Source organism: Anarrhichthys ocellatus, unplaced genomic scaffold (assembly GCF_004355925.1).
Source record: "Anarrhichthys ocellatus isolate YVR2014 unplaced genomic scaffold, GSC_Weel_1.0 scaffold15, whole genome shotgun sequence".
Taxonomy (NCBI): domain Eukaryota; kingdom Metazoa; phylum Chordata; class Actinopteri; order Perciformes; family Anarhichadidae; genus Anarrhichthys; species Anarrhichthys ocellatus.
This window is the reverse complement of record NW_022280045.1, coordinates 8,196,370-8,213,067: the sequence shown is the minus strand read 5'-3', so window position 1 is coordinate 8,213,067 and position 16,698 is coordinate 8,196,370. Positions and strand designations below refer to the sequence as shown.

Sequence of the window (16,698 nt, the reverse complement as noted above, 5' to 3'; positions counted from 1 at the left end):
ACTGGAAATCACAGATAGGGTGAGATGTTTTTAGATGTCTCACCATAAAACACAGCAAATTATTATTGATTTAAACTCTTTCAACTTACATTTATTTTGGCAGCAATCCTAAAACAGAGCACGACTCACAAGTGGCATATGCAGTCAGAAGGGATGATCATGGTGTTTGACTTGGCTCGGTTTCCTGTTTAAAGTACAGGATATATACACCCCTGGCTACATGAGCCCAGCGTCCCCTCCTTACCCTCAACTGCTTAACTGCTCTGATACTCCTGCCTGTGCATTTCTTACAGAAATGAAATTCCTGGGCATCACTTTGATTCTGGGACTACTGGCGGGGGTGTTGTCTCAGATTATTGTGGTACAACTGCAGTGCGACTCCTCTGAAGCAGAGGAGGCTGCTCTGGTGGCTCAAGATTACCTCAATGACCAGCACACTCATGGCTACAAGTATGCACTGAACAGGATCGAAGACATCAAGATCTACACTAAGGTACGTCAAGTGTAGAGTTTAGAGTGTAGTTGTAGGCAAACAACATTTAAACAAGTAGTTAACCTTTCTCTTCTCCTGTTTTTCAACAGTCAGGAACATGGGATGCAGTACATAACAAAATAATCACATTTATTTCCTCAAGGCCAAAAAATAATAGGAACACATAATTTGAAAGGTTAAACTGTGAACTGTGATATGAAAGTGCAACTTTGTATGAACACTGAATAATAAAAATAGGAAAAACACATCCTGTAAAAATATGCCAAGCTTAAAACTTTATTAAATTGCCAGGGGAACTGCATTATTTAGATAAAGTGGTACATTATATATATAAAGTAGTACATTTTGGTTTGTTCTGTTATACATTCTCTTAATCATTGCACGTTTTAAAGTGTACATATTTTCTTTCCTACCATTGTGTTATTTTATGTCACCAACCCAACTAAGACACAATCCATCTAAGTGTTTTCCTAGTTTGTGTGTCGGGGCCTGAAAAGATTAAAAATCAACATTTCAACTATGCTCTATTTTTTCATTGTCATTTGAAATTACATTATGCATCTTCATTCATGCAAATATGACAGCCGATCATTTCACCCGCGGGGCCTCTGTTTATGTGGAAATTGCACAACATATAGCAGAATTCTGTGAAATGACTGTCAGATGCGGTACATTTTAAAAGAATAGTACAAAAAATGTATTGTTTTATCTCCCCTTAGCCTGATGGAGACAACACGTACGTGCTGGAAGTTGAACTGCTGGAGACAAACTGTCATGTGTTGGATCCCACACCTCTTGCCAACTGCACAGTCAGGCCAAAAATATTGACGGTGAGACTGTATACCAGTAGTAAACAGACGCTTTAATACACAGCTACATATATTCAACCAAGTCTCAAGATATTGATGATTTTATATAACGATATAAAATAGTAATAGAAAATGTCCAGATTGACTGTTCTGCTATTTGGACTGATTCTGTGTCTCTAATCAGGCAATAGAAGGAGACTGTGATGTGGTGCTGAAGAAGGTTGGCGGAGTTCTGACTGTCACAGCATTCAAGTGTACAACCGAAGGTAAAACATTGTGATCACACTCAACCATATGACACCTACATACATTCAGAAGATTCCACACAAGTGTCACCCTACACACAAAAACCTGCATGTGTCTTTCTTTGATGACATATAGAATCAACAGAGGACATGTGCTTCGGCTGTGCTACCCTTCTTCCCCTAAATGACACCACAGCTCTGGACTTTGTCCACTCCTCTTTGGCAACCTTCAACAACAGGACTGTTGACGTAACGTATGCTGTTATGGAGGTTGGAAGGATGTCATCACAGGTGAGCCCAACCCCCCCCCCCCAAAAAGAAAATTGACTGGACCTGCATGTTTTATATTCTGTTTGTCAGTAGATCAATACTTCTCAATACCTTGTTTCAGGTTGTGTCTGGTGGGCCAATCTATTTCGCAGAATATGTTGTAGTTGAGGCTAATTGCATTGATGATGCCTGTGTGCCCCTGCATGACGCCACGGCTGTAAGTACACAAAGCACCAGTTTAGTTTTCCACTATTTTATTTTTTTTATATATATATATTTTTTTTAGCCCTGCTGATGAGCTTCAAAAAATATAGGAATATAATAAATCTTGTCACCAAAGCAAACCTGAAAACGGTTCAAACTCATGTTTGTCTTTTCTCCACCAGGCACGTGGTATTTGTTCTGCCAAAGGTTTGACCACTGATCACACAGTGGACTGCAATATGTTTTCAACTCTGGTAAAATACCGTATTTTAACTTGGCCAAAAATAAATCCCAAATTACTGTACTACAATTATATAGATCATTTTTCCTAAGCCTCTGCTGATGCACACTCTTTCAGATCCCTGTTGTAGATGCCAACAGCCCTGTAGCAGATGCCAACAGCACTGCAGCTCTGGCCACACCATCAATGGCCCTCAAAGACAGAGGCAGCCTGTCACCCAGTCATGGTCTGAGGCACCACAAACTGACGGCTTTCCATAACCCTCAGCTAAGCGGCTTTCTGTCAGCAGAATCAGCAGAGTCAGCTGAAGTGGTACCTGTAGCCCCTGCCGTGGCTGGTCCAGCTGCTGCCGATCCAGCTGCTGCCGATCCAGCTCCAACAGTTGACGCTGGATCAGCCTCAGATTCTTCAGCCTCAGATTCTTCAGCCAGTGCCGAGGTCCCCGTTGTTGTGGTGAAAAGAGATGTACTTGCTGCACCCGCCTCTTCAGTGGTTGACACCCTTATGACTCTACCAGACCCCATTGCTCTTGTGCCAGTGTGCCCAGGAAGGATCAGATTCTTTGATTCTTAAAGTCTCAAAGAGACTATACTTTCTACACTGGCACTTGATTAGATGACTATAATTAACCTTGTCCCGTAGGTAGATGCAACACCAATATACTTCCTACAAACACTAATCCCTCATTTAAAATTGTCAAATCACTCATGCTTTGCAAAACTCTTGATATTTCTGTAAAATGGATATAAAAGATTTGTATTAGATTCTGATTAATAAATGTCAAGTCAAAGCTTTGTGTGTTCTTACTTTTAAATTGTTCATCCTTTAAATATGTCATTCAATACTTCTAAAGTACTTTGAAAAGTTGCAGTCAAGGATAGTTATCCAAGGCCTTTTACAGGTTGGATGAGGACTCTACACACTAGTACCGAAATGCATTTAAAATCAGTCATGCCACATCTTTAGGGTGATTGTAAAACAAAGTGCTTTTTGCCAGTTGTGTTGACTCATGCTAGTGGCATTCCTGTGAATCCATTGACTTCTCCACAAATACAGCTTTCCTTTATAAAAATATATTTAACACCCAAAAGGTCCGGCAGTTTTCAGTGTCAGTTCACATAGTTGCATGAATTTTATCATTTAAACACTATACTCATCTTAATGCAAATTACAGTTTTGTAATGATATTTTTAGGTTCAAATTTAAGACAATATTTTACCAAACCGAGTGTATGAATAGAAGCTAAACTTTGAAGATTTACATCTCTTGAGGAACAAGCGCCAAAGGATTTTAGAGTACTTACTAAGGACACTGTTGATGAACGGGGAAATTCTAGTCAGTGTATTTGCACGAATGGGTCAATGTTCAGGAAGTAGCAGTTCATGGCAAGCCAAAATAAGCAAGAAAAATTTGTTCAACAAGGGCAATGCACCTTTCGAGTCCAAATCAAAAGTAGATGTCAACAAGTACCAAGGGTAAGCATTCAACTTTTGACAAACTAGACGAGGGGAAAAAGAAAAAGAAAAAAAAAAAAAAAAGTCCTCAACTGCCCTTGCCTTTCCCCACTCTTACCAAAACACAACCCTTAGCCAAAACTGAAGAATAAAACACTTGTGTAGTCGTTTCAATCGTTTATTCACTTTGAAGATGACACATTTCTGCTTCCCAGTTCCACTTGCTCACTGAAAAGGTTGGTTCAGTCCTGCAAGAGACACATTAGTCCCGGACACTCGCTTACAACATTTTTTTTTTTAAACCATCAATTTAACATACCATTAGCTTGGTGGTCAGCTACAGAGTCCTTTTGTTAAAATGCATTTCCTGGAACATGAAATTGAATCATTTGGTTGAAATTAGAGGCATCATGGGCCTCCAGGAATCTTTGAATGATGCAAGGAATTAAGGGTCCTGGGGCAAAGGCCCGAAATGAGTCATCAAAGCGATAACCAATGATTAAGCTATTATATCACCAGGCCTTGGCATGTAGTTGATGGGTAAGGGATTGGACATTCCTTTAACCAGCAATTTGGGTTTTTCCTGCAGGGTCTTAAAACTTTGAGGTTTATGATCATGTTGCCTTGCAAGATTTTGTGCAAATAAGTTTGCATCATGAACCAGGTCACTAAAAGGCAGCGGTGAGTCACTGTAACCGTTAGGCTCCCTACCTGGCGGGCCATGCTGTAGCAGTACATAACTCTTTGGTTCAGAATCGGAGTGCATAGTCGGTCCATGATTGGTGGACTTCTTTGAGTCACTCAATAATAGCTGTAGTTGAGACATGCTGGTGTCCGTCGGCTTGTCATCAGTTTGTGCTTCAGCATCTTGAAGCATATTTCCTATACGCTGCTGTTGATATTGGGCAAAGTAAGACCCAGATGGATTATTCATGTCCCAACCTAATAGTTGGACATTTTGCTGCATTGGGGGCTGGACATTATACGACTCATATTTCAGCACTGGATTTTCTGGTTTACTATCTGGAGCCTGTGGTTTAGAGAGCACATTGTAGGAAGCTGGTGATAGGAGTTGTGGTAAATTCTGCAGCTCCTCGTTTTGTTGTAGATATGGCCAATTAGGAGGTAGAGAATATGGAACCTCATAAGGGTAAATTGGCCATTGAGGATGTGTAGGCTTGCTTGGATTATCTGGTAGTGGAGCAAGGTTGCCATCTGGTGGCGAAAGATGTGGCCTCTTTGCATTTCCAGATTGAAGGGACGGAGATGAAAGGACTGTAGAGGTGGAAGTTATGGAAGCTTGCATCGTCATTGCTTCAGTTGGTTTTTGAGGTAGGGGAGCAGAACCCAAGCTATTGCCAACACCAGCATATGCACCTGAAGGGAGGTATGGTGGTCCTGGATAGAGTGAAGTTGCATCTTGACTGCCAAGTCCAAAAGGAATAATTTGATGGAAATGGTGATGAAATGAAACTTGTGGACAGCAATAATCAAATCCAGATGGGCAAAACTGAGGGCAGTTAACAGGTGTAGGGTCTTGTGGGACTACGCCACCAGGCTTTGGTGAAGTGTAGAACGGGGTGGGGTTGAAGGGCTGCTGAACTTGGCCGTTAGGGGCATCAGGCTGTGGAGGCCTTGGAGCAGCAGTTGGGTTTTCAGGCTTTGGCAGAGGGTAGAAGGGGTAGAAAGGATGCTGGACTTGGCCCTTAGGGGCTTCAGGCTGTGGAGGCCTTGGAGCAGCAGTTGGGTTTTCAGGCACTGGCAGAGGGTAGAAGGGGTGCTGGACTTGGCCCTTAGGGGCATCAGGCTGTGGAGGCCTTGGAGCAGCAGTTGGGTTTTCAGGCTTTGGCAGAGGGTAGAAGGGGTAGAAAGGATACTGGACTTGGCCCTTAGGGGCTTCAGGCTGTGGAGGCCTTGGAGCAGCAGATGGGTTTTCAGGCTTTGGCATAAGGTAGAAGGGGTAGAAAGGATACTGGACTTGGCCCTTAGGAGATTCAGGCTGTGGAGGCCCTGGAGCAGCAGTTGGGGTTTCAGGCACTGGCAGAGGGTAGAAGGGATGCTGGACTTGGCCCTTAGGGGCATCAGGCTGTGGAGGCCTTGGAGCAGCAATTGGGTTTTCAGGCTTTGGCAGAGGGTAGAAGGGGTAGAAAGGATACTGGACTTGGCCCTTGGGGGCTTCAGGCTGTGGAGGCCTTGGAGCAGCAGTTGGGTTTTCAGGCTTTGGCAGAGGGTAGAAGGGGTAGAAGGGATGCTGGACTTGGCCCTTGGGGGCTTCAGGCTGTGGAGGCCTTGGAGCAGCAGTTGGGTTTTCAGGCTTTGGCAGATGATAGAAGGGGTAGAAGGGATGCTGGAATTGGCCCTTAGGGGCATCAGGCTGCAGTGGCTCTTGGTTCTTTGGAGCAAGTGTGGTAGGTGACAAATTCCCAGGGGTTTCAGTTTGCAGTTTTGGACCGTCGATGGGCCTTGTGTGTTCAGTTTGAGCTGGTGACAGTGATGGACAGGACATTTTAGTCTCTCCTTCTCCAGCCAATTCAAGGGTGTACATTCCCTCCTGGAACACAAAAGGTAAATAGTTTTTACTAAAATTTTAAATGGGGAATTTTTGCATCAAAAGAAAATTTGTACCATACCTTTTTCTCCAGGCAGGGTGCATAGCGAACAGAGATGACCACACCCTCGGGATGTTCAACTACACTGAACCCACATCTGGGTGAAGCCTTCATCAGTGGCTCCCAGTTACCAATCACTGTAAAGTAATACATTACAGACAAATAAGCTTCCAAAAAAACCGACATCTGGTCATGTAGGGCAGAAATTTCTTTAAATTATCTTAAAACAAAAGAGGCATACACTTACAATTTATGTTAATTTTATCAACGGATACAGTCCATCCCGTTTTCACAACCATGCCCTGAGCATAGCAGGCGACCATCGGAGGGTTAGGTGAAGACTGCCTTATCAAAGGGCATGACATCTTCACTGGTAACCCCAAACAACGCAAAGGAAGAACGTAGCAATCCTCCTAAATCCAGAAAGCAAGATGTGCCAAGTGTACATGGTTCAAATGTGCAATAATCTTAGAATAAAAGTATCCCACCTCAAGAGCAACAAAGCAACCATCATAAGGTGCATCCAAGACCAAATCGCTCGGTGTAGACCCGATTGTGTAACCACAGTTTGGTGGCAACTTGGACAGCGGCAGAGGAGACAGGTCACTTCCTGAGCAATTAATGAAACAGAACTTATTTTTTAAGTGCATGAAATTGCTCTGCAAATACTTGTGTACAGTATAAATGAGAGCTGTAAAAGTATTACCTTACAATAGAGTAAACTTACCCCTGTCCACAAAGAACAGTGATCCAGGGGTAGAATCACCATACTGGACTCGAAGCTTCATGGAGTCTCCCGTACATTCAACCCTTGGATCCATTTTAAGGAGACGATCTACCGCTGCACTCTCTGGCTTTAAATTTGGCCTTGAAAAGCCATCTCCCCGGCCTTTAAGTTGCATGGCCTCACCCCAACCTATTGAGAATAGGGCTTTGTTTAAACTCAAACAGCTAGACTGTCATTATTTAACTGTCCTAACACAGATTCAACTACAAGCCTAAAAGTCAAACAGGGGTATAATACATGCACAGGACTTGTCAAAAACTGTTAAACATAATTAACAACTTTTGTAGGGATTGTAACTAGAATTTTAGCATTACATACCCATGTCCTCTTGATAATCTGTATCAACATCCAGGAAGTCCTCTGTGGCATTGGTTCCTCTTAGTTTATCATCTTGCAGAGAATTTTGCCCCATTAACAGTCTTCCATGGCGCACATCGATCCCTTTAGATTGACTTTCGTGAAGTGTCGAGTTTCCTCTTAATTTATCCAACGCCTTAAGGTTTGTAAGTCGAGCACAATGGCAAAATGAACTGGCACCAACTAAAAGTGTTAAACATAGTAAAATCTTACTGCCTCTGCTCTCTCTATACGCCATTGGGACAAACAAAAAGCACTGCACATGGGCAGAGTACCTCAGCTGCTTGCTTCAATTGCTGAACTCTCCACTACTCAGGCCTGATAAAGCCTGAGCACTCAAGGTCTGGTCCTGATTACAACTGATCTAACACCTCACCACAGCAGGTGCTGCCAATCAAACAAGTAAGGTTGGGGCGTAAGTTTGTGGCCCTGAACTTTTCTTTGGAAGTGGAAAACTACAAATTGTAAAAAAAAAAAAAGTATTAGACATGTGACAAAGACAAACATTTGATTGTACTTCATATTATCGTTCTTCAGGGTTATTTGGCAGTCTTAACAAGGTTTTTAGGCTTAATTATATCTGTTTTCAGGCCTTTCATCATATTTGAATCTGCTTAAGCCTATATCTGTTTGGCTTTCCCTGAGCCTGTAGAGTTTTTCACATAGACAACTCACAACAAAAGAAAAATGTCCTCAAAAATAATAAAGCATATAGGTGCTTACAAAGTCAGGGTGTCTATTGCGGTCTTTTTCAGGCCTAAATGGACTTGCTACACTGTGGATAGCAAATTTGTGTCATATATGGGTTTAAACCCTTAACAAGCCACTGTTGGGCCAGTTGTCACAAACTCATGCTGTGCAGCCAAACAGTGTTCAGATCTACACAACCTTATTTTAAATTCTAGTGTGCATCTCAAGTTTCCAAGGACACGAAATATGTGAGTTTGACTTTGGTGAAAATGCATTTAAAATGATGCACATGGGTTTTACAGGGTTAAATTGAGTACAAGGGTATATTAATGAATGCCAATGGTTTATTTCTTTAGTCATATCAACGTGTCATCTTTCCTTTGGCCTGATCGAGATGTTATGTCTCTAAATTGTATTATTAGTTAGTAAAATGTTTGTTTCTCCTCATTCATTCTGAATCTAAGAGTTACAGATAACTTTGACCTTTATAAAAAAAAAGTGATGTTCACAACTAATTGAAATATCTGACACTACTTCAGAAGGCAGAGTCCCTTTTTCTCCAAGCTTTCCAAAAGTGGTATGCATTGTTGCTAATCTAGTGAATCATTAATACCATAAGTTAGAACTTAATACCTGAATTAAAATGGACTTTAAATCTCTTGAAACGGTTAACATACAAGTTTATAGTCACAAGGTAACAGACGGGACATATTGGCTTTAACTCTGGTTGGAAGAACTTTTATTTGATCCGTCTGTAAACAAGATGTGTCATCAATTCATGGCATTTGAAATTGATTTTGTGGCAGAAGGAATTTCCAACTAAAAAACAAAAGACAAAATATTGCAAACTTTTTTTTTTCTGTTTAATTCTGTACATATTCCACAAAGTCTGGAGATTACTGATGCCAAAATATCCCGTAGGAAAGTGCCATTAAAAGTTACTTCTTGCTGGGACAGCAGTTAAAAATCCAACTCGTAGTAGCAACAGATCAGATCGATTTTTATGGCACAGAATACAGTTATTCTCAGAAAAATTTCACAAGACAACTTACAAATGTTCTTATTCCAACCAACACCATTTTCAATATGTTTAGTGTACACAGCATCATTAATTTTATCTTTTAAATATACTTCTAAGTACCGTACTATGACAATTTGTGAATACACCTTTGATGACTAAAGCACAAGGCAAAAAATTCCAAAGTGTTGGAGCCCAACAGCCTCGGTTTACAGTCAAAATGCATTCACACTGTAGTCAAATGACATTGCTGTTTCATTGGTTAATGGACATAAAGTTAGCAACAAGTCAATTAGTGATGAAGGGTTTAAGTAGTGTTCAAGTCTAAGGAAGCAGTTCAATGTTTTACAGTCATTTGAAGTTGTCTTAATGGTTTACAGTCAACAGGTAATGCCAACAATCATCCATCAGAATAAGCTCAAGTAATTCTGATAATCCTTTTATACTGACAATTGGTCCAAAGGGGAGGAGGGGAAAATAACAGGTGTGTAGTGATTTACAGAAAAATTTACAAATAGCAGAAGCTGACTGACAAATGACCGAGCTGTCACATAGGTGGAACGTCCACTGAGACTCCAGGATGTGGTGAAGTATCAAGACAATATCTTGAGACCTCAGCAATGCTGACCTTGCACTACACTCAAAAACAACAGCCCAACACCACATCATTAACTTTTAAGACCACATTCAGGTACAATAGCGAAAGCATGTGATGGAGGGTAAAAGACATTGTGCTTGAGGGTGGCCAACTGGTACACACATACAGGACTTTGTCAGAGGAAATTGTCATGTATTTAATAGAGGCTCGGAGACTTGACGATGGAGGCAGAAGAGAAGATGGTTTTGGCTGGAATATTACGCAGGGATAGAGACGGGGATACGCCTGGGGGTCTGTTTGCTAAGAGGGTATGCATGCAACTTTTAAATTCCCACATGCTGATGAAAAAAAAAAAAGAAAAAAGACACTGGCATCTTTTTAGTAATGCTCAAAAAGCAAAACTTTGCAAACTATCACCACTATTACATGTGTACTTCCCCTTGGAATATTAGCCAGTTGCTAAATAAAAGTTATACAAAGTGAGAGTAAAGTTTATTTTACACTTTTGCAATCATTTTTTGCACACTTTTGGTTAATAAACATTTCAATGAACATGCCATTAATGCAGTGGCAAAAACATGAGAAGTACAATGTTTAAGTGGGGAAGCTTAGTAAATAAAATAAAAAGCAAAAAAAAGGAGTATGGAAGGAGTTAAGCAAACAAAAGGCTGTATATAAAAGTAGACTGGGATGGGGAAGTAACATTGTATGCCATCTTATCCTGGAAGTAGTGCCAACACAATGCGGTGGGTGGGAGTGAGCTGCTAAGTTGATGGATGGGTGGAGAGGTTGCTTAATATCCAGACCTCCTCGGGTAGTCAGCCATTGTATGTGCTTTGTTGTTAAGATTTCCACCATGGGCCGCCTCCTTTCCCCATGACTAAAACCAATACAGGAGCACACAAGGGAAAAAAAGAGAAATGAACAACTTCTCCCCCCTACAGGACGAAGGGGGAAACAAAGGTGACACAGTATCTTACCACTCTTCATTGCTATTAAAAGTTTCCAAGACATTTGACTGCTTGCAGGAGAAATCTTAACAGCAATATTTCTTTTCTCTTCTTTTTGTCTCTCAATTTCATCTACGTGAGCTTGAAAACATTAAAACCCTGATTCCCTCAAGTATTTTGCCATCGAGAAAGCCTTCTTATTCAATCCGCCTCCATGGACCCCTTCTTTGCCCATTACAAGAACCAAAACTGAAAGAGAAGAGATAGAAAAGGCACAGTTAAGGAAAGTTTAAAAAAAAAAAAAAAAAAAAAAAAAAAAAAAAAAAAAAGGGTAAGAAAGGGCATTCCAAGTATCATTAAATGTGTAGACCAGAGATCGTTTTCACCCAAACAGGGCTAATGGCCTGCAGGTTGTCTTTGCTACCAAACAATAGGTGATTTCACTACCAGGTCAATTTACCAATTGATCCCGTGTATTTGTCTGTACATCTCAGACTGCCAAATGATGAGAAGTCAGTGTCCAAAAATGTTCCAACACCAATCACCTTTAGTGCCCGCGGGCGAGCTTACTAGAAAGTATCACAGGTTCAGGCAGGCGGGTCAAAAAGTGATAAAAGCAGCATTTCGAGTAAGTTAATAATAACTTACAAAACATTGCGTGCAATAGTCCACCTTCGTATCCTGTGTGTGAGACACACACACATCTCAGACCGTAGTCCTGAATATTGTGCTACTATAATGCATAAAGTTGGTCGTTAGTGTAGTTGATTAATGCATAACGGGGCGGGTGGGTGTGGCAAAATAAAAACACCCACATATCACTTGTCACCATTGTAGATTCATTCTTTTTAATGTAACATTTATGAACTGTAGGAAGATCATCGATTGGTCAGGACAGCGTCTGCTGACCTCTGTTGTTAAACAGCAAGCCAGATGTAATGCAACACTAATGAGCCAGTGGATATTGCTGAGAAAACATTTTGTTAGATGGTGCAGCATTGGTTTGGAGGATGTGTAAAACGTTTCCAACACAGATATAGTCGCACAGATGTGTATGTGATCGATGTGAAAATCACATCTGCAGGAAGAATTTAGTCAATATAATGTTAATCATAAATAGTGGCAAATGCCATCATAATTTACCAATGCGGTTGCATGATTTTTCTGACCAACTGTACAAAAACCAAAGACACCCTTGATTGTGAGACTACACTTCCTTAAGTCAAATAACATACAACACAGTATCTTAACTCGTGAAGACACCGCTTTGTGATGATGAGGTTAACTGTTTTGAAACTACACTTTTACCTTTTCCAGCTCTTCCCAAAGAGACATTGTATGTAGGTTCTCCTCCTCCGCTCTTTGTCCTGATGTCCATTGTCCAATCCCCGTCATCATGGATGCTATCTCTGAGGACTGAACACTTCTTTGAGCCCAGAGTGAGACCGCTGGTGTAAAAGCTCTCCCTGTCCTTGCCGATAAGGGTATCTATTTCTTGAGACTGAAAAAAAACCCACAAAACCACAGGATGTCATTCAGATCCTCAGACAGATTTAACATGCTTCCAGTTACATGACTAGCATAATTCCTGTGAGTATAAAAGAAACATCATTAATAAGTACATAAATAAACATGTTCCCACTAGAAAGAACATGAATTCCCCAATAAGTCAGAAGGCCCTGCTACGTTACGGTAAAATAAAAATGATAGTGACTACACGATAATAATATATAGACAAACTATGCAGCCACGATAAAGTAAACTTCTAACTTTTATACCGTGACAATGAACTGTCATGGATGGACATAGTGCCTTGACTTTTTGGGAAATTTATTTACTCTCTGTTTGACATCGTCTACCAGGAACACCCGCTTTATGTTACATCCACAAAGTGCTTAATAATCTATGTATAGAGTTAAAATGTAAGAAGAGATTAGTCAATCAACAGAAAATAATCAAGCAACAATTCTCATCATTTGGTGGATCCAGCTTCTTAAACGTTAGGACGTGCTGCTCCTGTTGGTCATATACAGATCAGTAGTTAGTTACAGACAGAGTAAACTGAATATGTAATATAAGTCAATTAAATAACCACTATTTTCTATAGAACGAGGGATAAATGGAGAAAACAATCTGCAGAGCAATAGGGTAAACCTGCTATCCTGGCACCAGAATTATGTATAAAACCAAGGGTGCTACCAGCATGATACTAAGAGAGGTTTATAAACACAATTTAAAAACCATCACAATCTCTGGGACTGACCACCTCCCATCCCTGCAGTGAGGAGCGGAAGTTAAGTGACGTCTTATTCATGATGGTCTAGCTCTCGTGCATCCCTCTCAATTAATAATACAAAACAAAAAAACATTGTAATTTCCATCAAAAAAATATATACACATGTAGGTTAGATTACTCGCGTTAGTAATTAGAGAGCCTTATCGTCGGCGGACCAATCGTCCGCCAGAGGTAACCACAGGTAGAGCAGCAGCTTAACGTGAGCTAATCACACAAAGCATGCCCGCTTTAAGTCAGACACCGTCTCCTCGCTGGCTTTAACGTCACCGTTACGAATAACACGACAGCGTCTTGACATTTTTAATAAGTGTCTTTTAACGGCAACGATTTGTTTCTGGGGTGTTTAAGTACGTGCTTGTTTTTTTCTGATCAACACGAGGTCTAATCCCGCAACGTTTCCTTAAGGAGGAAATAACGGACACAGGCCACCGATAGACTAGCTAGCACTGAGCTAGCACGGTACCGTTAGCTCATTTAGACCCTGCGAGATAACGGTTTTAACGCGGCTCAGTGTGGCGAGCGCCTGCGTGGGTTGATGCATAAACAACACCGTCAAACGAAACCACACGTCCTAATTCTGACCCCTTACCGTGATATTGTTGAATGTACCACCGGCATGTGCTGCCCAAACATATTTGGCGTCCGTATATCCAACAATGGCGCTATCCTGACAGCTGCCATCGGCCATCAGGTTCTCCACGTAGCTTTGCCAAGACATATTCAAGAAATTGATGCTATATATAAAAAAAATCCCTAAAAGCTTCGGACGTATGGTTGCCGAACAGGACACACCTAAATCGGAAGAAGACCTACAGACGAATTTAGAGTCTCCAATCTAAACCCACACTTCGACGTTGACCAACGCCAAGGCTAGGGCAGCAAAGAAAGCCAGGGTAGTGATGCAGCGGCTGGGTGTAGTCCGTCTCAGATCACTCCGCACAATGAGATCCCCGGGCGCTTTTCTGGCAGCAGGCGGCGGAATAAAGAGGGACTTATCAGCTCAGCCAAGAGTCAACTGTCTGAGGCAATGCCGGGGTACACATGGAGGCAGATGAGGATTTACTGATTGAATCGTTTAGTCACCCACTCTTTCATTCATTGAAGGTATCTTCATGTTGTGAAGGAACAATGACAAAGACAGACCGTCACGTCAGACCGGTTGTGTAGCTAATGATAGCAGTCACCGTCAGTGCGCATAGACACAATGCTCTTATCTGTATGCATGATGGATTCCCAAATGTTCTTCTCACTTTCATAATATAGCCTAACGCTTAAAATGTATTTTTTTCAATGGTGAGAGCCTGGTTGGAGGTTCCTCACTGATGGCAACTAATAAGCCACAAATTCCTGCAAAATCGGAGTTATTCATGAGTATTTGAGAAACATTTAACCTGTCACTAAAAATGTTATCCTGGAGACCAGCTACACAATATTAACATTAACATACTAAACTTGTCCCAATTGTATCAGAATCGCTTACAAACTGATGACATATTTCAGAAGTCTGCTCCAGTAACTTAGTTCTGTTTTAGGTCTAATTGACCCAAACATACATATGCACAACATGTGGATTACAAACAAAATAGATTTGGTCATGCATAGCCATATATCATATAAAGAAAATGATATTATCTGGTGTATTGACAATGTGTTATGCTCATTTATGCCTAATCACCTTCATCAATTGTGCAATCACTGTTTGTGGCAAAGGGTTACCGCTTAAAACTATTTAGATATTGAGTTCAAATAAAGGTCTTATTCATTTTTACACAAACAGCCCTGAGCTTAGTTGGGCCCAAAGGGCGAACCAGTTGGAAACAAAAATCAATATAAACCAAACACCGGGGTTAAATAAAGTAAAAGTGCTATTCTATATTCAAATTCATCTCGTGCTGCAGTGGAGTGTTGGAGAAGTTTAGTGTCCTGATCAAAAACAATCTCTCAGCCCATTCTTTATCTTGACGAAACCAGGGATCAAACCAGGCACCGTGGCCAGTTTTTAAATCCAGATTATCACGGCCACATGCAAGACTGAAAAGATTATTTTGGAAGAGCTGATGCCTGAACATGGTTAAGAAAGAGTCACTTTACCTTTTATCTGATGATTTGAAAACAAAGTTTAAATTGATTTGAACCGATACTATTTATTTGTGTGAAATGGCTCAATAATACCAGAAGCTTATCAACAACTCATAAGTAAGTATATGTTAAAAGAATCAAATTGAGAGACAAATAATCCCTTAATGAACAAATTAAGGAACTGATTCTTGAGGAAACAATTATTTTAATATGTGGTACATTATTTAAACGTTCAAGATTTCCCAGGGCGTAAAACCTGCAATTTCAATAAAAACTCAATGCAAATAACTGCGTTACAAACATGCAATCTATATGACTCAAAGCAAAATATTCAAAGGCAGTTTAACATGTGGTACAATTTTATGACGAGTTGTATTCATGTGCAGAATGAATGGTGTCATTTCTAATAAGCATACAGTATGGTACTTTTTGATCATGCTGTCAACAACAGACTAGTGCACTGTTTGAATTTGCATTTGCTATTAATATTTAGGCAAATACTTATTGGCATAACACATTAAGCATTAGGGGATATAAGCCATCTTAGATGGTGGAGAGTTCAAGGTTCATTGAAGATAACCAAAAAAGGATAAAGACACATGTCCCTTTTCCAAAGTGAAACATTCTCTTCTTGGCCACCAGAGGCAGTGTTCTCTATGGTTTGAATACTCGTGACTGACAGAGCTGAGAAACATGTCTTAATTAAACTGGTAACCTTTGAGGACTTTTAGGAATTCTTTGTTTTGTCAAACTGAAAACATCCTAGGTGATTGATTTATGCAGCACTTTAAATTGTATGCAAATCTACTCACATACTTTCTGAAGTTTGTGACACTGTAGCCCCACGTATTTATTCACATGTATTTCTGTTGACCTTGTAAGCTGAAAAAAACATTCACTTCTTCACCTCACCAAATGCTGCAGATGCAATGCAGCTATGACTTCGTCATGCATGATGCATACTATTCCTTCAACCCCAGCTTGGTTATTCAAGCTCTAGTCAATTCCTGCAGAACACACTGCTTTCTATGAAATGCTTTAAAAAAAATGTTGTTCTTGATTATTTAAAGAACACAAAGTAGTGTGGTGATCACAGGAGTTACTGCATGCTCATTATGCTGTCAGTTATAATAACGCAGCACCAATCAACTAAGGCCGAGTATAAGTGCAACGGTGCTATTTAAATGAATTTAGAAAAGAGGTTAGCTGTGTTAAGGTCATGTGAATGCTGTAATATGAATAATAGCTTTGTATCAACCTAATTTAATCTATAAAACTGGAGAACCAACGTTCCTTGCTCGCTACAATAGTAATTAAACACCCTCTAGGTAAAAAAGGCTATGGGATTGTTGAGTTGTAGTATAGCCTTTTAGTTGTAATATTTGTATGATCCTTTCCATGACTCTATAATAGTGCACACAAGGAATTTATAGTAAAACACCCTCACAAAACAAGAACAATAGGATAATGTGATCTCTTTTTATACTGTACAACCTCTACTTGTAGGAGAATTCTGATAATATCAGCTGGCATATACTGCAGCAAATACAAATACCTAGAGAGAGAGAGAGAGAGAGAGAGAGAGAGAGAGAGAGAGA

At 40.5% G+C, this 16,698-nt stretch overlaps 3 protein-coding genes across 4 annotated transcripts; 1 reads left to right on the top strand and 2 right to left on the bottom strand.

The window, feature by feature from the left end:
• The first annotated feature begins 219 nt into the window (after positions 1-219).
• Positions 220-3,047, top strand: LOC116387763 (alpha-2-HS-glycoprotein). Its single transcript, XM_031855141.1, has 7 exons — positions 220-493; positions 1,213-1,323; positions 1,487-1,568; positions 1,684-1,838; positions 1,939-2,034; positions 2,204-2,275; positions 2,380-3,047. The coding sequence occupies exons 1-7, from the start codon at positions 221-223 to the stop codon at positions 2,833-2,835; spliced, it is 1,245 nt and encodes a 414-aa protein (XP_031711001.1). The 5' UTR covers position 220; the 3' UTR covers positions 2,836-3,047.
• An 838-nt stretch (positions 3,048-3,885) lies between these two features.
• LOC116387793 (ras-associated and pleckstrin homology domains-containing protein 1-like) lies at positions 3,886-8,791 on the bottom strand. Its single transcript, XM_031855180.1, has 6 exons — positions 7,431-8,791; positions 7,053-7,241; positions 6,814-6,935; positions 6,573-6,738; positions 6,347-6,462; positions 3,886-6,267 (listed from the first exon to the last, which is right to left on the bottom strand). The coding sequence occupies exons 1-6, from the start codon at positions 7,705-7,707 to the stop codon at positions 4,216-4,218; spliced, it is 2,922 nt and encodes a 973-aa protein (XP_031711040.1). The 5' UTR covers positions 7,708-8,791; the 3' UTR covers positions 3,886-4,215.
• A 90-nt stretch (positions 8,792-8,881) lies between these two features.
• On the bottom strand, positions 8,882-13,953 carry LOC116387794 (profilin-2-like). Of its 2 annotated transcripts, none has more exons than XM_031855182.1 (3): positions 13,611-13,953; positions 12,034-12,226; positions 8,882-10,655 (listed from the first exon to the last, which is right to left on the bottom strand). In XM_031855182.1, the coding sequence occupies exons 1-3, from the start codon at positions 13,737-13,739 to the stop codon at positions 10,618-10,620; spliced, it is 360 nt and encodes a 119-aa protein (XP_031711042.1). In that variant the 5' UTR covers positions 13,740-13,953; the 3' UTR covers positions 8,882-10,617. The 2 variants fall into 2 exon arrangements, with proteins under 2 accessions (XP_031711042.1, XP_031711041.1); XM_031855181.1 differs by having other exon boundaries at positions 8,882-10,974; positions 13,611-13,952.
• Positions 13,954-16,698: the final 2,745 nt, after the last annotated feature.